General features: G+C 56.6%; 1 protein-coding gene across 3 annotated transcripts in view; it reads left to right on the forward strand.

Annotated features, from left to right (window-relative positions):
• RAB37 (RAB37, member RAS oncogene family) overlaps nucleotides 1–19,939 on the forward strand; it is a 66,193-nt gene extending 46,254 nt beyond the window's left edge. The window contains exons 1-9 of one of the 3 annotated variants that reach the window (XM_043458440.1): nucleotides 11,300–11,486; nucleotides 14,159–14,269; nucleotides 15,300–15,341; nucleotides 15,868–15,934; nucleotides 16,030–16,082; nucleotides 17,011–17,076; nucleotides 17,619–17,675; nucleotides 17,757–17,833; nucleotides 18,014–19,702. In XM_043458440.1, coding sequence (XP_043314375.1) covers nucleotides 11,394–11,486; nucleotides 14,159–14,269; nucleotides 15,300–15,341; nucleotides 15,868–15,934; nucleotides 16,030–16,082; nucleotides 17,011–17,076; nucleotides 17,619–17,675; nucleotides 17,757–17,833; nucleotides 18,014–18,119 — 672 coding nt within the window. In that variant the 5' untranslated portion in view covers nucleotides 11,300–11,393 and the 3' untranslated portion in view covers nucleotides 18,120–19,702. Of the gene's footprint in view, nucleotides 1–3,490; nucleotides 3,602–11,295; nucleotides 11,487–14,158; nucleotides 14,270–15,299; nucleotides 15,342–15,867; nucleotides 15,935–16,029; nucleotides 16,083–17,010; nucleotides 17,077–17,618; nucleotides 17,676–17,756; nucleotides 17,834–18,013 lie in introns of those variants that run through there. The other 2 variants (XM_043458520.1, XM_043458601.1) reach the window with 2 other exon arrangements.
• Nucleotides 19,940–20,309: the final 370 nt, after the last annotated feature.

Raw genomic sequence — 20,309 nt, forward strand, 5'->3', positions numbered from 1 at the left:
AAATAAACAAATATTTTCTTTAAATCTTTCAAATCAAATGCATCTGGACTTCCCTGGTGGCCCACTGGCTAAGACTCCGTGCTTCCACTGCAGGGGGACACAGGTTAGATCCCTGACCTGGTAACTAAGGGGCTTCCCTAGAATCCACCTGTCAGTGCAGGAGATGCAGGAGATGTGGGTTCAGTCCCTAGGTCGGGAAGATCCCCTGGAGGAGGGCATGGGAAACCACTCCAGTATTCTTGCCTGGGAAATCCCATGGACAGAGTTGCCTGGCGGACTACAGTCCATAGGGTCACAAAGAGTTGGACATAACTGAAGCGACTTAGCACACGTGCATTCTGGTAACTAAGATCCCGCAGGCCACACAGTATGGCCAAAAAAAAAAAAAAGTGCATCTAACCTTCCTACCTTGACAAAAATACCTGCCTACCAACCCAGAAGCCAGATTTGAATGTATCGTTCTCAGAAGTTCTATACCGAGACGTAGCAGCCTAATGACAGACGTCTTCTAGTCTTCAGCCCACCGTCCACAGACGATCCCCTGCCAGCCCCACTCCCGCACATTCCACACCCCAAGGTCCTCAGGAGAGTGTGTGTGTGGACACCCAGCCTTCACACCCAAGCTCTGTCCACATCCCAGCAAACAGCCACCCCTTGGCCACTACTCAGGCACCACTAGCAGTTGGCTTGGAGCAAACTATAGTCTATGGGGGGACACAAGTCTTTGGCTCCATGGACCACTTATTTCATGGGGAGGGGCACAGGCAGACAAAGACCAGGCATAAAGGTGGTCCTGGATTTCAGGGGCAATCATCCAATTTCTAAATTGATCAGCTCTGAGCTCACCATGGTAGCCCAGAAAAAAAGTTTGCCGCCATCATCAACTGACTCCTGACGTGATCATCTTCATGAAGTTGTTGTTTTTAAAAAGACCAACCCAAGAGCATCATCCTGCCTTTGCCTCCGGGCAGAATTCCGCTGGATCTGAAATGCTGAACCCCATCACCCTGGACTGTGTCCTCACCGAATCAGAAAGAAGAAAGAAGGTCCCAAGAAGAGGGAACTGTTTTCACATGAGAAGAAAAGGTGATGATAACTCTTCACCCTGGAGAGAACAAGGATAAGGGCAGAAAGAATGAGAACCTGTCCTATACTTTAGTAAAAGAGGTGGATGCAAATGGACAGACGGACCCCTCACATTCTGGAATATTCTCCCTAGGAAGCACTTCTTCCAGTTTGAGGAAGTTAGATTTGAGATGTAAATTATTAAAGCCACTGCAGCCAACAAACAAATGGAGCCTTTTCACCAGGGAGGAAATAAAGGAAAAGAAAGAGAAGTCGCTCAGTCATGTCCGACTCTTTGTGACCCCATGGACTGTAGCCTAGCAGGCTCCTCTGTCCATGGGATTTTCCAGGCAAGAGTACTGGAGTGGGGTGCCGTTGCCTTCTCCAGGAGGAAATAAAAACTGAATAGAATTCGGTTCGGGAAGTGGAACTGGGGGACCACAGTCAAAGAGTGTCCAAAGGCAACATCAAGAATGACCCCTGCTAGTGATTCAGTGCCATGGTCAGAGCAAACAGTGCTGGCGCCATGGTCTGACCCAAGGAGGCCCCATCAATCTTTATAGTTTTTCACGTTTGTTTTTTTGTATCTTTATGGCTTTGTAAGTTGAGCTAAAGCCAGCATCTCCCAAGTCTTTCCAGTGACCGTGAATGCTTGCCTTTGGACAGTGGCTACTGTCCACTTTGAAACTAAGGTATTTACCCACCCATTCATTCATTGAGGATCCACTGGCTATCAGCCTCTGAGTGCATGTTTATTCCTTCCCTATCACTTATGATTTTCTTTCAGATATCAAACCTGAACTTCCAGGTAATTCTCTCCACTACTTCCTCCAAGTACAGAAGTAGCCAGACCCTTCTTTCCCAGACTCTGCGTCCCTTTGAAATGTTATCCTCTACAAGGCCAAGTGCAAATTCTTCCCAATGTATATATTCAAATGTCCTCATTTTTTTCATTTTACAGACTTTCCCATAGGGAGACCCCTAACACAGGTGTTCCAAGAAGCAGATGCCAAAAGGGTTAGTAAATGTTGAGGGATTTTGGACTTCCCAACTAGTCTAGCAGTTAAGACTCTGAGCCTCCAATGAGGTTTTGATCCCTGGATGGGGAACTAAGATCCCCTATGCCTCGTAGTGTGGTCAAAAAAAAAAGTGCAAGGATGTTACTGGGAGAAACACCTATGAGAGCAATGGGGTGGGAGAGGCAGGGAGAGCGGTCAGACTGTGATGAAGGTGTTGACTTTAAAAAGATGCACGACATGAGAGTTGTGAGTTAAGTTTTATTTGGGGCAAAATGACTGCAACCCAGGAGACAGCACCCCAGATAGCTCTGAGAGACTGCTCCAAGGAGGTAATGGGGGAAGGTGTGATTTTGGTCAAGGGGGAGTTCATGCAATTGAGCACCTATTTTACAAACGGTATTTTTCTGCTAGTTACGAGGAGCCAGCGTCACCATGAAGGGATTTAGCGCTTTTCTAGATATGAAGAGATGCAAGGATTGAGGTCATGAAATCAAGTCCTCAAAATATCTATCTAAAGACCTGTTCCACCAGTTTTTCTGGAGCACATCGTGCCTCATTCTTCACCCTGAACTCCCTTCTAGGCATCTCGAAGGTCAACAGCTGCAGCAATACTGGATTCAATCTCCGCAGAAGCAGATGTCAGATGCCCTTGCATGCGTGTGTGCTAAGTCACTGCAGTGGTGTCCGACTCTGTGCAGCTCTACGGATTGTAGCCTATGTCCATGGGATAGGCTGACCCAGGGATCGAACCCAAGACTCTCACGTCTCCTGCATTGGCAGGTGAATTCTTTACCACTGGCAGTAAAGAATCCGCCTGCAACATGGGAAACCTGGGTTCAATCTCTGGGTCAGGAAGATTCCCTGGAGGAGGGCATGGCAACCCACTCCAGTATTCTTGCCTGAAGAATTCTATGGACAGAGGAGTCTGGCAGTCTACAGTACACGGGGTCGCAAAGAGTCAGACACGACTGAGTGACTGAGCCCAGCACAGCGCCAGCTGGGAACCTGGCAGATGTCCTTGGCAAGCACCAGCTCACGGTTGACCCAGGTCTGGTCTGTCCCCAGGTGAAGGAGGAAGAGCAGGAAGGTTCAAGGACAGACCAGAGAGCACAGCAGCGGGACCTCAGTCAGCGATGCCCTGGGGTCTGGAAGTCTGAGAGGCACATTCTCAAGGTCACCCGAGATACTGATTAACTTGGGTTGAAACAAGATTTCCATTATGCTTTCATGCCGTGTTCAATGGTTTCACTAGGAAATCCAGAATTTGGGGGGGTGTGTGTGTGTGTGTGTGTGTGGGCACATGTGTATGTGTGTTTAGAAGGAGCCCACTCCCACAGCCCCGTCCCACTCTCAGCCGCCTGGTCCACACTCGCAGGTCCTCAGCCCCCTCTGTTGCTCCCTTTCAGACCATCCTGGTGGGGGACAGCGGCGTGGGGAAGACATCCCTGCTGGTTCAGTTCGACCAGGGCAAGTTTGTTCCGGGCTCCTTCTCAGCCACCGTGGGAATCGGATTCACAGTAAGCACTCCTGGGCTTGGGGGCCCTGCTGGGCCTCTGACAGGGTCCTGGCAGGAAACAGGTGGATGCTCGCACTGGGTCATTCAGGAGGTTTAATAAAACAGCTATTGGCCGAGGTGCAGGCAGGGGGTGGGGAAACCAGGAGGGATGTGGCAGGGCCCTTGGGCAGTTTAATGGCACCCAACCCACCCCAGGTCTGAAGAAAGAGAAGGGGGAATGGTCAGCAGAACCAGGGACAGAGGGCTGTGTGCAGAGGGCTGGCCTGACCCCAGCAGTGGAACACAGCCACCGTCAGAGCCCACCCAGGAGGCAGCCAAGGCAGTAAACTGTCCCCTGCCCCAGGCTGCTCCCCTCCAGCTCCCTGTCCATCTCCTTCTGGGACTCCCCATGACCGAAGACAGCTAGAAGGCAAGGGAGCATCCTGACATAGATACAGGGCGAGAAAAAGCCCAGAGAGGCAAAGAGGTAGCTTAAAAGTTGCACATAAGTCCATGGGACTTCCCTGGCGGTCCAGTGTTTAAGACTTCGCCTTCCCATGCAGGGGGTGCAGGTTCGACCCCTGGTCTGGGAGCTAGGGTCCCGCATGCCTTGCGCCAAGAAGCCAGAACAAAACAACAGAAGCAATACTGTACCAAATTCTTTATGTTGCTGTTCAGTCACCCAGTCGTATCCAACTCTTCGCAACCTTATGGACTGTAGCCCACCAGGCTCCTCTGTCCGTGGGATTCTCCAGGCAGGAATACTGGAGTGGGTTGCCATTTTCTCCTCCAGGGGATCTTCCTGACCCAGGGATCAAACCTGTATCTCTTAATCTTCTGCATTTGCAGGCGGGTGGGTTCTTTACCACCAGTGACACCTGAGAAGCTCTTTATAAGACTTTAACTTATTTATAAAACTTTTAAAAATGGTCCATATCAAAAAAAATATCTAAACTTGGCATTGTCTTGTGGGTTCTAGGGCGCTGGCATGTCAAGGATTAAAGTTCAGGTTTTCGCACTCTCTCTCTCCCTGGACACACCATGGGGGATAAGCTCAGATTAAGGAAGCATCCTCAGGTTTGTCTATTCTTAGCCCCTCTGCAGGCCACAAAGCGCTTCCTCTAGCCCACATCCTTATTTCTCTCCACTTTCACTATGCCTGCCAGTGGCTGGCAGCGACCTTGAATCGTGGGGAAGCCTTTGGAAAGCTTTTCAACCCTCCCTTGGATGGTGGCAGGCAGAAAATGGCCTTCTTTAGGGGTCCCCAGAATCCTAGTATCCAGAGATGCGGAAGGACCAATGTCATTTCTTGGGCAGCATGGGTGTTTGAAAGGCCAGCCTCCCGGACCAGACAGAGCACTGGGCCTGGGAGGTGCTGGGACACAGCAGAACCATGCTGGTGGGAAGAGAGAGGGGACCCCCCCCCCCCAGAATCTGGACTTGACCACTGGGTCACCGTGCAGAAGGCAAGGGACCATGATGGAGCAGAAATGAGAGACTGGCCAGGATATGCTCCAGGGCCTTAAGTTCAGCCTGAAAACCAGCACCCAAGGCTCCTAGTGCTGCGAGGGGCGGGTCCAGGCTTCGGACCAGGGTGCCAGGAAGCCGACCAGGAAAGGGGTGCCAGGGGTCCTCCACCGTGGGCCCGCGTCACCTGCCCCTCAGCGTGCAGGGCACGTGTGTGCCCACAGCCACCCTCCTCACTCACTCCGTCCCCGTCCTCCCGCGTGTCAGAGGGCAAGAGGCAGAGGGGCGCTGGAGGGTGGGGGAAAACTGATTCCCGCTCCTCAGAGGCGCCGGGGTGGGACCTCCAACGTTCGCCACCAGCCTGGTGAGAAAAGCCCGTGTGAGAAGGAAGAAAGGGAGTGGCCAACGGCGCACGGGCCGGGCCCTCCCTCCCACCTGGGCCTTGGCTGCTCGCTCGGCCTGGTTCGCACCTCAGGACAAACCTACGGGCAGCTTCTGCTGCGTGAGGGCCTGGGGGCCCGATTCAGGCCTGAGTCTGGGGTCTCCTGGGTCACGTGCATGGCCTGGGAGCAAACCGGGCACACCCCCTACCCCTCAGCCCACACTGGCCGTAGTGATGACAGCCTGTGACAGGAGCCACACTGAGGACACTGGTGTGACTAACCCTGGGCCGGACGCCACTGCCCAGCTCCGCACAAAGAGGCCTGCAGCGGTCACTGAGAAAACGTCCGTCTCCTCCACAAGCCCCCTCCCCACTCCTCTGGCTAGCACCAGGGACCTTCCACTCGTTTCCTTCCCAGAGACGGGTCTCCTTCCAACCCTCTGCTCAGACCAGCTGGATCTTTGCCCAGCAGCTGAAGTCTCCCACGTCCTCTGACACAGAGGCTGGAGGCCACGGGGGTCTCCTCCCAGTATCAGTGGTCTGGGGGGCCCCAGAGAGCTGGGCCGCCGGACACTCGCCTGTCCACCTGTTGTTTGCACATTAACTTGAAACACTGCTGACAGCTCGTTGTTAAGTCATTAAGTCGTGTCTGACTCTTTGCGATCCCATGGACTGCAGCACGCCAGGCTACCCTGTTCTTCACCATCTCCCTGAGTTTGCTCAAACTCATGTCCATTGAGTCAGTGATACCATCCGACCTTCTCATCCTCTGTCGCCCCCTTCTCCTCTCGCCCTCAATCTTTCCTGGCATCAAGGTCTTTTCCAAAGAGCTGGCCACGTGCAAATGTCCTGTCGCCAGCCCTGGCTGTGGTCAGAATTTCTGGTAGCTGGTGGGGGTGGGTGGGTGTCCTGTTGACCCAGCTCATTAGGCTGAGTGGAGCCTGGGCAGCAGGAGAGAGGAGGAGTCCTTGACCTTCACTTTAAAGGAGACAGAGGTGGGGAATTCCCTGGTAGTCCACTGGTTAGGATTCTGCATTTCCACTGCGGGAGACATGGGTTCAATCCCCGGTTGGGGAAATAAGATCCCACTTGCCGCATGGCCAAAAAAAAGTTAGTAATAATAACAATAAATACAGAAGACAGACGTGAGTGGGGAGACCACTGGGATCTGCCCCCAGGCCCCCTCCAGAACCTCTGAGCTCACTGCTTCCGGAAGTGGGACCTGCCCAGGTCCGGGTAGATGGCTCTCAGAGCAAAGTCTTCTCCAACTCCTCTGTCATCAGCTCCACCAAACTGGCGGCAGAATCCTGCAGATGAGTTTACTGGGGTGCTGACACCCACAGGGTTCACACGGCAGTCTCCCCAGCCAGCCCCCTCCCAACCCAGTCAGGTCTCCTGGCTATGTGATGTCTCAATGTCCCCTAAACTCTCCAGTCTTGCCTGAACACAGCTGTAACATTCAGCTTCCTAAAGCCTCACCCCTGTTCCCCACCACCTAGCACCATCAGTGGCTCATCTACCTCCTTCCAATAAAGTTGGAATCCGTCCTCTGCCAGCCAAGGTCTGGTGCAGTTCAGTCTGGTGGTTTTCAAACACGCGGGTAATGCACATGAAAACCTCCAGTTTATCTGCAGTCGTGGATCCCAAGCTCACCCACACACATGTGGGGACCTGTGGTCAGGCACCTCGGACTCTGATGGAGGTGTTCCCCCAGCTCTGGGGGTTTCTTGCCGCCCACTCTGCTGAGTCCTTCATCTCCTCACTGCACACAAAGGCCCTCCTCTGAACAACCATGACCTGGAGGTGTCACGCAGCATCATCACTTCCGTACGGGAGATCATGTGGGGTTGTGGGGTGACTTGTGTACAGGAGGAGGGCAGGGAGATCAGTTAGGGGTGAAGTGTGGGGTGTGTGCCTTCTGGACTTGGGGGTGATGAGAGGGGCTGGGGTCACTGAGAGACACTGTATTCAGAGGGTGATCTCTTCCTCTAGGGAAGGTGTGATGTGGGGGTCAGTGAGGAGGGTACTTGTGCAGTGATGTGGCATGCGTGTTGGGGAGTGGTGTTGAGTCATGTCTGTGACCGTGAGGAGGTGAGACATGTTTGGGGAATGTGAGATGTGTGTGTTTGCGGAGGGGGTAAGGCATTGTGTGTTTACGGTATGATATGAAGTACACCTGTGTTCACTGATAAACGTGCATGTAGAATGATTTGAGGTACTTACATGACTTGAATTGCAGTGTGCGTGACGTGAGCGGCGTGTGTTTCTGTGGCCTGGGTGGTGTGTGTGATTTGAGGGGTGTGCGTGAGGTGTGTGCATGATGTAGGGTGTGTATTTGTGGTGTGAGCCGTTGTGTGTCTGTGGTGTGAGTTGTCTGGTGTCTGTGACGGGGTGACAGGTATGTGTGTGTCTGGGTGTGAAGTGTCTGTGATGGGGTGTGACGTGTCTCTGGGTGTGTGTCATGTGAGGGGTGTGTGTGTGTGTCCGTGGTAAGGTGCTAGGAGTGGGTGGGGTGACGTGTGCCTGGTGTGAGTACTCGGGGAGATGCAGGCTGCCCCAGCGTGTACACAACACTAGAGAGGCCATCAGGAAGGCTGGACTCCCCAGAGGTTGTGTCCTCCATCCACTCTCTCCGCCACCCCTCCTGTCTAAAGACGCTCCCCATCTCTGAATGGGCTGTGCATCCTCCCTTTGGGGCAACACCTCCCTGCCCAGCACCCCCTAGGTCTGAACATCCCTGATGCCCCCCTCACTTCTGCCTCCCTGGAGGCTGCCCTTGAATACCCCACCTGACACTGCAGTGTCCCAGAGGACAGCGTGTGACGTCCTCTGCACACAACACCACCCATAGGCCCCAGACCCAGCAGGCCACAGATACGGCCCAGAGGAGTCCAGCCGGGCCTCTCTGCCACGTCTGCGGGCTTCATGCCCCACTGCCGCCAGCCCGCCCAGAGCGGAAATGCAGCAACACAGGCTTGTATTTCTCCACCATGTCCAGGGCACCCACACCAATGGACAACTTTCTCCATCCCAAGCCTGCCACAGGACAGAGAGGGGCTTGCTGAAGCCTACACAAACCACAGCTGGAGGCCAGGAATCAAGGCGTGGGCAGGGCCACAAGCCCTCTGAAGGCTCAAGGGAAGGGCCCTTCCTTGCCTCTTCCAGCTTCCAGTGGCTCCCAGAAACTCTTGGCATTCCTTGACTCGTAGCTGCAACACTCCCAGCTCTACGTCCCTCACCAGGGCCATTTTCTCCCTCCCTCCTCTTCTTAAAAGAACACCATTCACACTGGATTAAAATCCCACCCCCTCCTCCCTAGACAGCGTATTAAAATACAGAGACACGACTTTGCCGACAAAGGTCCGTCTAGTCAAAGCTATGGTTTTTCCAGTAGTCATGTATGGATGTGAGAGTTGGACCACAAAGAAGGCTGAGCATTGAAGAATTGATGCTTTTGAACTGTGGTGTTGGAGAAGACTCTTCAGAGTCACTTGGACTACAAGGAGAGCAAACCAGTCAATCCTAGATGAAATCAGCCCTGAATATTCATTGGAAGGACTGATGCTGAAGCTGAAGCTCCAATACTTTGGCCACCTGATACGAAGAACTGAGTCATTGGAAAAGACCTTGATGCTGGGAAAGATTGAAGGCAGGAGAAGGGGCCGACAGAGGATGAGGTAACTGGATGGCATCACTGACTCAATGGACAGTTTGAGCAAACTCCGGGATATAGTGAAGGATAAGGAAGCCTGGTGTGCTACAGTCCACAGGGTTGCAAAGAATCAGACACGACTTAGCAACCGAACAACAACCACCTCTCCTCTAAGACCTCATCTTAAATAATTATACCCGCAATGACCCTACTTCCAAATAAGGTCACATTCTGAGTTACTAGAGCTTAGGACTTGAGCTTCTCTCTGGGGCGGGGGGAACCACAATGCAACCCACATCAGCCTGGCAGGCAGAGGAAAGCCAGAGGGGACCAGACCACATCCCCCCTCTCCTTCCTCCTCAGTCATCACCCTCTCGGGCTGAAACCCTCTCGCCTGCAGGGTTCCCATGTGAGCCCTCAGGGGCTCTGTGCCCCCTGCTCAAGTCCCTTCCCATGTGGTAGAAGGTCGTGGCACACCCACTTTCGGAAAATGGCTCCTGGGACTTCCCTGGTGGTGCCGTGGTTAAGACCCCGCGGTTCTAAAGCAAGGGGCATGGGTTAGATCCCTGGTCAGGGAACTAAGATCCCACAGGCCGCACTTTGAGGCCAAAAACAATAACAAAAATAACAATGCTCCATGGAAAATAGCTCCAGGTGATGCCTAAAGTTACAGGGCAGGAAGCAGGTGTACACGCAGTCCCCATGAGGCTTATTACGGTCACCTGTAAGCCAGGCCTGCCCCTTGCCCCTCACCCCCATACCTCGGTAAAGAGGTACAGGGCCCCTGCCCCTCTACGTGCCCCTCACCCAGTCCCTCTGTAAAGTACTCACCCTGTTCCGTGGGAACCTGACTGCGCTTATGTAGGATTTGGGATCAGGTAATTGAATGGTGGGATGGCATCACCGCCTCAATGGACATGAGTTTGAGTAAGCTCCGGGAGTTGATGATGGACAGGGAGGCCTGGCGTGCTGCAGTCCATGGGGTCGCAAAGAGTCAGACACGACTGAGCGACTGAACTGAACTGAATTGAATGGTTAGCCCAGGCCAGGGCCCCTGAACTCTGCTCTGGACAACCCCTGGACACACTCTTAGTCTCTGTCAACAGGAGCAGCGGGGTTCCTGGGAGGTCCTGGAGACTCAGCTCAAACTGATTCACAGCTTTATGAAATCATTTGGTACCAGACTTTAAGACCTACTAGGTGCCAGAGGGGAGAAGGCAGTGGCAACCCACTCCAGTACTCTTGCCTGGAGAATCCCATGGACAGAGGAGCCTGGTGGGCTGAAGTCCACGGTGTCCTGAAGAGTTGAAGAGACTGAGAGACTTCACTTTCACTTTTCACTTTCATGCAGTGGAGAAGGAAATGGCAACCCACTCCAGTGTTCTTGCCTGGAGAATCCCAGGGATGGCGGAGCCTGATGGGCTGCCTCTATGGGGTCGCACAGAGTCTGAAGCGACTTAGCAGCAGTAGCAGCAGCAGGTGCCAGAAGGGAGGGCCACACGTGGATAAGGCTAGTCCTGCCTTGAGGAGCACCTGGATTGGGAAGTGTGCCGGGAAGGCCGCCTGGGAAGGCTCTCCCGGCAGGGGACATTTTGGGCACAGCCCAAGAGGTCAGGGGGGGAACAGGGGAAGTGTCAAAGTCCAAGCACCGGCCGGGGGCCCAAGCAAGTGTGCTGCAGAGTGAATACCCATCGGTCGGTAAACACAATTACATTCGGATGACGTCGAGCTAGGGCGACTAGCAAAAGCGAAACTGTCTGTGAGCTGAGCTCAGAACGCAGGCGTGCTCTCGAACCCGGCACCGCGCGGCCCAGGGGCGTTTCCAGGCTCCCCGGACCCCGCCCCCAACCCACCCCCCGCCAGGCACCTGTGGACCGCGGGCCGGATGGAGCTCGGGCGTCGCCTGCTGGCCGCGCTGGGCAGCCACAACCCGGGCGCCGGCCCGCGGTCCCAGTGATGCCAGACCTTCCCCAGAAGGCGGGGTCCCCAGGGACAGCTCCCTGTGGGACCCTAACCCCGGCAGCTGGCGACCTTGGGGAGCGGTTCTAGGCTGGATTTGGCCTACACCCTCCGATTGGTGCGGCTCTAGGGGCCTGCCTGCCCCCTCGAGAGCTGACTCTGCGGTCCTGCGCGCCCCCGCGGGACAGCCAGCTCCCCGCCAGCGTTGTTCAGGTGGCGGAACGGAGGGAGGAGCCTGTCGGGGTCCCGGCCCGGGGCGGTGGAGGGGAGAAGAAGCGGGCGGAGCTTCAGGCGGGGCGGTTCCTGCCGGTCCCTCGGCCGCCGCGGGCCCCAGCTCACCTCTGGTCCAGGGACATGACGGGCACGCCTGGCACCGCGGCCACCCGGGATGGCGAGGCCCTCGAGCGCTCCCCACCCTGCGGGCCGAGCCACGATCTCACGGGCAAGGTGGGTGGGCCCCGCGCCCAGCGCTGGGGACTCCGGTGCCGGCTCTGGGGGCCGCCCCTCCCCGCGCCCTTCGCTCCTAGACCCTCCCGGCCCCAGCTCCTCTCTGGCTGCGTCTGCATTGGACTCATCCCATTCCACCCCCCAGCCCCCCCTCACCCCCGGGTCTTCTCAGAGTAAGCGGGGGAGGGTCGAGACAGCCCCCGGGGCCCACGCCAACGTCCAAGGATCTGGGAGAGGGGAGAGGAGCGTAGGAAGTACTGAGTGACTCCCCACCCCCCGAGGACCCCAGCCCCATTTCCCTCTGCCTCACTTCGGCCAGTGCGAGCCCCGGGGAACCCCGGGCTTCTCGCTAGCCCCTGAGCCCACAACTCTCCCAGGGCACAGGCACCCCCAAGCGCTGGGAGAGACTCCGAAGGGACGCCCCCTGACAGCGGGGGAACGTGCGCGTTAATGCCCTTCTCCCAGGGTGGACTAGGACCCCAGGTGCCCCCAGGTGCGACCCCTTCCCCTCCCACCCCTGCAGCCAGCTGCCCACGCCTTCTTCTGGGAGGATGTTGCTAGCCAGAACAGTAGACTCACCTGGGAATTTTTAGACCCTGAGAATGATGGGAGCGGTTGGGCACTGGTACCCCAACCTGGGAGAGTTTAAGTCAGCTCTCTGGGCCTGGTTCCCTCTGTGGGTGGCCCTGGAGGAAAGGGGGGTTTGCGGGTGGACACTGAGCTGTCTGCCCTTCCTCTGCACTCTGGGAGCAGACAGGTACCGGGATCTCTGAAAGAGGGAGCCCAGAGCCTCCACTCTTCCTCCGCAGGGTCGGGGAGAGATGATGAGGGGACTGGCCTGTCTCCTGCGGCATGACCTTGAAGGAGACCTGCTCTCTCTGTGCCTTGCTTTCCTCCCTCCACCACCCCCACCCCCTTCTTTCAGGGGAAGCAAGTCCGCAAGTCACCCGCCCAGAGCCGTTGAGATAGGCGTCCCCGGTGCGGGCTGCAGGCAGGAAATGGGCCCCCAGTGTGTTCAGGGGAGGGGGAGCAGCTGAGAACCAGTCCTGGGCCATGGGGCACTGCCTGACCTCCTTGCTTGACCAGCCAGCTGGGTGTTTGCCTAGGAGGTGGCGAGGCTGGGCAACTGTTTGTGTTTGGTGGACTTGCCTGGCTGGGTGGGTGGCTGGCATCTCTTGCTCAAGGCAGCTGTGGTCTCTAAAGTACACAGGTGCTTGCTTTCCCTCCCTCTCTCCCTCCTGCCCCATCGGGTACTGGTACCCAGGAACCAGGAAGCCATGCAGGCTCCAGAGAGCTCTCTAGCCCCCAGCCCACCATCTGTCCCTTGGGCCAAGTGGGCTTTTGTGGAGAGTTGGCCCCAGCCCCCTTCATACCTGAGGCCTGCCAAGGAGACTGAGACTTGGATGGTCTAAGAGGAGCCTGGCAGAAGCTCCTTGGGAAGGGTTAGAAAGGATGAGGCCACAGGCAGGCAGCCCCCACCCCTGGGCCATGCTTCCAGAATCTCAGGTGGTTCATGCCAACATTTTTGACCCTAGCCACTAACAGACTCTAGAAAGGACTTCAAGAAATCATCCTTCCTTCCTTCTAACCACTGTGGCAACTGCCACAGAAAGGTTAAGGGATCTTCCCAAAGTCCCCCACTCATCCACGTACAAGCCGGGACCCCAGCCTTCATGCACCGTTTGCTCAACTGCCCATCTGTCACCAGGTTAGCTACTCCCATACCCCATGGTCACAGCAGGAAAGCCTTTGGGCTCCATGGTCAAGGTCAAGGCCCCCAAAGGAACACAAACCTTAGTCCCTGGCTCCACCCATTACGCATCTATTCAGCCAGTTGGAAAAAATTCCAGCTTTGGCTCTCAACCCCTGTTCTCTGAGTTTGAGGAGTGACAGGACAGAGGGGTCCCCTCCCCATCCCCACCCTACCCCATCCCCAGCAGAGAGGAGCAGAGACTGGCCAGACAGTAAAGGGGCAGACACACGCCCACACTCCCTTCCGCCCCCCACCCCCCCTGCAAGCCACTTGTCCCACTTGGGAGGTTACTGCGGAAAGCATTTCAGGCCAAATGTCTCTCTGCCTTAGTATAAATTTCAGCCTTTCCTAATTCACGCAAGGCTTTTACAAACAGAAAATGTCATTAGGAACTTCCAAATAAAGGTGACCAAAAATAAAACACTGGAACGCGAGCAATTTTAGAATATGCCTTGGCAACTGACAGAGGCCTATCCGCCTCAGATCCTGATACCCTCCCTTGGGTGGGAATCCCTGGCTGAAATATTAATGCTTCTCCTTCTGGCACCGTGGCCCCACCCACGTGTGCACGCAGGCATGGAACACACAGCAAAGGACGGGATCCCGGCATGGCGTGGAGCGGGGCAAAGGGGGCCAGAGTCTAGACGCACGGAATGTGGTTGTTCTCGGGGCCACCAAGCACATTTGGGGACCTCTTGGTTCCGGGGTCTCAACTCGGGCGTCCCAGAAGCCAGATGAGGACAGGAGGGTCCGAGGGAGCTGCTCCAGCGGGAGCCCAGGAGAGTGGAGGAGAGCAGGAGGCAGCAGGCCTTCCAGAAGCAGACGCCCCCTCGGGGCTCAGCATCCTTCCCCGGCCCTCCCTGGGAGCCCAGAATCTCGCCCCAGTGCCCCATTAACTGCCTCTGCCCCCACCTCCTAGGTGATGCTTCTGGGAGACTCGGGCGTCGGCAAAACCTGTTTCCTCATCCGATTCAGAGACGGGGCCTTCCTGTCCGGGACCTTCATAGCCACCGTCGGCATAGACTTCAGGGTGAGGTGGCTGCAGGCTCCTCCTCCCAGCGGTGAACCAGGGGTCACGGCTTCAGGCACGGGGGGGATGGGGGGGTCTGTCCTCTCCCCCCTGCAGGGACCCCTCAGGTCTTCAGTGGCTCACCCTAGAGGTGGCCAACTTAGAGGCGTCTGGGCTGGTGGGGCTCCCTGCCCCCCACAGAATGAGAAATGAGAGACTGCATCTTAGAATCCTGCCCCTGAGCAGGGCAGACACACCCCACACCCCCCACGCTGCGAGCCGGCCCCTCGGGCAAGACGTGAGGTCAGCGCCTGGTCTTTCTGGAGCTCAGGGCAGCACAGCAGAGCAGGAGGTTGGGGAGCTGGACTGGTCCTATGGGGAGAGAGCAGCAGCCAGCATCCTGCCCCCTCACCGGGGTGAACCCATCTTGGGTTGGCATCAACAGATTGGCATCAGGGTTGCCGAGCGCTCTGAGCGCCACACAGCCCCAGGGGCCAGGAGGGCTCAGGCTTAACCCTGGCAGCGGGGCTCTCAGGGGCCGGGTGCCTCCTCCCAGTAGGAGGGGAAGCCTCACCTAGCGGGAGAACCAGGGGGCGACCAGGGCAAAGACAGCCCTGCAGATGTGCCTGCTGAGGTCTCCGAGATGCTGGTGGGCACCTCACCTCGAAGAGCTACTTCACAGTGCTGAGGCTGAGCCCTGGGAGAGGCACAGAAGCAGGAAAGAGGCAGGAACACCCCCGCCTCCAGGGCTCAGCCCGTGTGCCCTGCTGAGCCCTGGAGGGGCGGGGCCGGGCACGTTCTCGGCTCCCTTGCCTTGGTGTGTTGTGGACAGACGGAGTCCACAGAGGAGGGCTGCCTGGGGACAGGGTCCCACCGCCCTGATGGGGCGATCTGGCTGGAGACATCTCCGGGGCTCGGCAGACACCCTGGCACCCTGGGGGAGCAGCCAGACAGGATGCCTGCTGCCGTGCAGGACTCAGCAGGACGCAGAAGCCAAGCCGCCTCCCCCGCCCTGAGCACCCACCTCTCCCTCTGCCCTTCTCTCTTTCAGAACAAGGTGGTGACCGTGGATGGTGTGAGGGTGAAGCTGCAGGTGAGACCAGGGGCTGGGAGGGCTGGGGTGTCGGGGAGGGGGGCCGTTCAAGGATGGGGGCGCCTGCCCAGGCTCTTCACCCACCCACAGGAGGCCCGCGGCCCTGCCCTCAGCCTGGGGTAATTTCCTGTGGGGCCCAGGAGAGGAAACGGCTTTTGTTTGTTTGATGTCTGCAGAGAAAGCCGTTCCCAGGCCCCTCTCTTCTGTCAAAGGCAGCAGCTCCAAGTGCCTTCAGACAAGCTTAGGCTTGCTGCAAATCCTCCCTAGTGTCACGGGCCTCACATGCTCTAGGAGGCTGGACACCCCTAATCCCTGGGCTTCACCACTCAGGGCAACAGCATCAGACGAGCTGGAGAACTCATTAACTCGTTAACCACCACCATCTGGGACGTCACCAGGCGCTCACAGGCCCCTGAGAAACCAAAGAAAGAAACCTCTCACCTCCCACACCTGGTACCACAACAAGGGTTTTCTCTGCCCAGCACAGTGCCTGCCCACTTCTGACTGTTTGTCCTTCCCTCCCTAGATCTGGGACACCGCAGGGCAGGAGCGGTTCCGCAGCGTCACCCACGCTTACTACCGAGACGCCCAGGGTAAGGGCAGTTCACCGCTCCCCCAGCCCACTTGTAACAGTCACCCTTCTGCCCCAAGTCCCCCCGCCCCGCGTGACCTCTCTCTCCCCCTCCAGCCTTGCTCCTGTTGTACGACATCACCAACAAATCTTCCTTCGACAACATCCGGGTAGGTTCTCCCTACCCCACCACTCGCCACTCTCGGGAGCCAGCAGGGCAGGACCGCTTCCTGCTCTGTGGGAATGGGTGGAGCCTGGAATACTGCTGCCTCCCTAAAAACACCCGAGCTGTGACTCAGAAGTCATAAACTCCTCGTGGGCAGCTGATTGGCATGTGGGCATGAAGGCCAAGCAGGCTGTGTGCCACTTGCTTTATCCCTGCCTGTGATTCATGAGTGCACTTCATGACAGCATGTTCAGAAAGTCCCCAGCTCCACCCTGGACAAGAGCTCAAGGGGAGAGCCCAAGCAGAAAAACTCTACCATATATATGCAGCCCAAGTTTCTAGAAAGCAACTCAGGCAGACAAAAATGAGTGGATCTGTCCTCACAAGCAAACTATCCAGTAGTCGAGGCAATAATTCAATAAATATAAGCACTGACTCTGTGCACAGCACAGTGAAGGTTTCACGTGCTCTCTGACCTCAGGAGGTTGGCAAGCAAACCGGGGAAACCAGACATATAGAGATAAAACACTTACCAACCGGATGGAACCCATGGCATCCCTACTGCCTCCTCCAACCCCATGGGCATGGCAGACAGCTCTAATCGATCACAGTAGTTTTGATCACCGAGCCATTACGTGGCCTTAGAATCCTCTACGGGGCACTCAAGGAGAGTGCTGGTGACTAGAGCTGATCTAGAACATAAAGCCTGTACCTCCTCTATCTTCCATAGAACTGAGAGTTACACTGTAAGGGGTTTAGAGCTATTCAGGACTGGAGAGAGGCCCGAGCAAAGATGCAGGAGAGAGAAGGCCCAGGGTATCGTGTTCAGTGATCGGGGGCAGTGAGCAGCCCAGGAGGATCCAGAGGGGAGAAGCAGGGAAGGCCGGGGGAAGGAGGAGAACGGCTGCAGCTCAGCACGCCCTCTCTCACAGGCCTGGCTCACTGAGATTCACGAGTACGCCCAGAGGGATGTGGTGATCATGCTTCTGGGCAACAAGGTGAGTGGCTCCAGGGCAGGGTCGGCCCACCCTCCCCCACAGCCACCAGAGTAATTGCTGGACATCCTGCCAGCAAAGGACCCTTTCCAGCCTCCAGTTCAGAGGTCAGACCTATCTGCAGGCTTCTGCCCATCTCACCTGCCCTCTTAAAGCTTTGGAATTGGCCCCCTGCAGGGAAAGGTAGAGCTGTTTCCTGAGTAGTCCAGGAATGCCCAGCTACTCTGTTAGATCCTAGGGACTAGATACATGGATGAAGATCTGAGATGGGAGAGGGTTAACCTCAACTACCGCCGTCCCTTTGAGGCTGGTCACCACCCCTTTGCCAAGCAGAGTAACCCACCATCTCTCTAAGTTGGGGTGAGATCCCCCTGCTGGGAGCTAAGAACCTGAGGAGGGGGTCCTGGCCCCGGGGGTGGATCAGACCACCCGCAGTGCTGCAGGCCACCAGCAGAGGGCAGGAGGTCCTGCTCCCAGGGCAGAGAGAGGGGCCGGCTTGGGGTCAAGGCGTCCTTCCCCCAGAGTGACCCACCTGGGCTTGACAGGCAGATGTGAGCAGTGAAAGGGTGATCCGCTCAGAGGACGGAGAGATGCTGGCCAGGGTAAGTGACTAGCCGGGGGGCGGGAGAGAAGGGATGGGGGCAGCCCAAGACTGGCCACGGAGCACGCTCTCCCCCTGGCAGGAATATGGAGTTCCCTTCATGGAGACCAGCGCCAAGACGGGCATGAATGTGGAGCTAGCCTTTCTGGCCATTGCCAAGTGAGTGCTGAGCCGGGAAAGAGAGCGTGCAGGGCAGGGTGGCGCCATCTGGGATCCAATGGGGCCTGGCCCCTCGCCCAGTCCCTGGGTCTATCTACAGCCTGCATTCGGAGGCCGTGGGACTGGGGCAAGGCTCAGCTCCCCACCGGCTGCCCAGCCCACTTCTCCTTCCTCTTCAAGGGAGCTAAAATACAGAGCCGGGCAGCAGGCGGATGAGCCCAGCTTCCAGATCCGAGACTACGTGGAGTCCCAGAAGAAGCGGCCCAGCTGCTGCTCCTTCCTGTGAATCCCGAGGGTCTGAAAGGAAGCTCCATGCAGCCTCCCCCTGCGCCCCCAGACCTGGCTTCTTCTGAGCGGCTGAGCCAGCGGGGAAAGAGTTGGGGGACCCACTGCACAGCCCCTCCAGGCTCCTGCCCCTCCCCTAGCTCCTGGAGCTTCCCTGCGTCCGCAGGGGAGGGCGAAATATTTATCTTTCATTTTAATGACACATAACTTAATCAAAAGGGCATCAGAAAAACCAAGCCAGAGAGCTGGTGGTGGCCCTTTGGCCTTCTAGTACTAGCACTTAGGGGCCTGGGCCTCCCTCCTGACCACCGTGAGGGTGGTACTGCTCCAGCTGAGCACCAGGGGGCACTGATGCACTTCTGGGGCATAAAGGGAAGTAGTGACACCCCCCCCCCCACCCCAATCCTTCAGCTGGCAAGAGGCTGAGCAAACCCAGGCCTTCATTTTCTCCAGCTCCCCAGAGAGCAATCTTCCCCAATAAAACAGAGCCCTTGTGCTGGGAGTCAGACCAAAGCCTCTGGAAGATAAGAGATGTGGGGATTAGGCAAGAGACCTGGCTCCCTGTGGGGAGATAGGAGAGGAGTAACAGAGATTAGGTCTATCTGTTTGGCTACCTCTGGGCTTACTGGCCCCCCTTCTGGGAGGTGTACCCCTTTTCCTCCAGCCCACAAACACATGAAGGCACCTGGAAACACCTGGTTCCTGTTCTCTGATCCTCAGATCCCAGAGGAGCCCCTCCTGCCTGAATCCCTGGCCTTATCTTTCTACCTTTCCATCTATGTCTCCAGACACCTAAGGTTATAGACAGGAAAAGGTTATTCTGGTCCCAACTCTTTGGCAGGTATGCAGCCCACAGGCTACTTCTTCGAGCAGCTCTAGTGCTTCTACTGGACAAAAGAGCCCAATAAAGAGAAAGCAGAGAAAACCCTGATCCTGGCGTAGGCAGGAGGCAGAAGTGAGCAAACCTCACGCCATTGTGTAACCCCCAAACTCAAGTGCCGCCTCCTCCCTGACCTCCTTCATTCCTTTTCTCTCAGACAGACAGACCCACGGACCTTAGAGCCCAAACTGCTTTATCTCCCTTCCAACTGAGCCAGCTTAGGGAGTAAGAGGTCCTCCATTTCCGGGTAAATCAATGCATTGTATGCAAAACAAGGTCTGGCTGGTAAGGTCTGGGTGGGGAGAGGGGCTGCAAGGAGTTTCTGTGGCGCCAAGGTCACAGGTCTCCCCAAGCCCTGACCCCAACCCTGGGACGAGGTCAGGAGCTGTGCAGATTATGACCTAGAGACACCTTTACTCCGGCTCTGTACACCAGGGGCCGGGAGAGGGGTGTGTAAGGTACGTACTGCCCATTTCTCAGGCTGCTGCATTTGCTTTCAAAGCAGAAATCTTGCTCTTTGAGCAAAGTCAGCAGCTCCAACTCAGGCCGATAAGGAAGCTCTCCAGGCGGAGCAGGGAGGAGCCTGACCTTGCAGGGTTCTTCTGGGGCCCAAGGCAGGTTGCAGGGATCCAGTCACACGGGCTGCTCTGAGCCTCTAGCATTTGTGTTTTCCAGCATTAAATGGCAGTATTTTGTGGAAAGTACACCCTGTCCACTGTTTCTTTGAGGTGGACATGATGTGGGGGTAGGGGGAGGGCGGGGGCAGTTCATGTTGAAAGAATCGTTGTTGCTTGTCACTAACTGCCAAAATCATTTGATCCTCATCCTTCAATGTCCACCCCTCCCCCAAACTGGTCACCTCACCCTTAACAGACGGCCCCCAGCCTCTGTGACCAGCCTCTCATGTGAAAGTAGGAGCTGAAAGAAGGTTTATTATCTCACGGTCCTAATCATTTTACTTTCTTTGTTGAAAAGCGCCAGGGCTCCTCTGTACCCAGAGATCGGCTACCAGACTCTGACCTGCCTCTCCCCTCCCCCACCTCCCTAGCCAAAGGCTGACGCCGATACACCGTTGACCTGGGTGGCCAGTCTTCGCTGGGCAGTCCCACTGAACCCTTGGGCGCTCTGCTGGACCTTCACACTGTCCCAGCGAAGATCGGAGCCCGTACCCCTACTAGCAGGTGCTGGGACAGCGCCAAGCGCCCCACAAACAGGAAAATATTGTTATTAGAACAACATTTCTCTTGGGTCCGAGGTGAGCCTGGACCACAGTAAAACTGTGGGGACCTCGCAGCCCCGGAGCCGGATTGG

The sequence above is a fragment of the Cervus canadensis genome, chromosome 1, assembly GCF_019320065.1.
Source record: "Cervus canadensis isolate Bull #8, Minnesota chromosome 1, ASM1932006v1, whole genome shotgun sequence".
NCBI classification, from domain to species: Eukaryota; Metazoa; Chordata; class Mammalia; order Artiodactyla; family Cervidae; genus Cervus; species Cervus canadensis.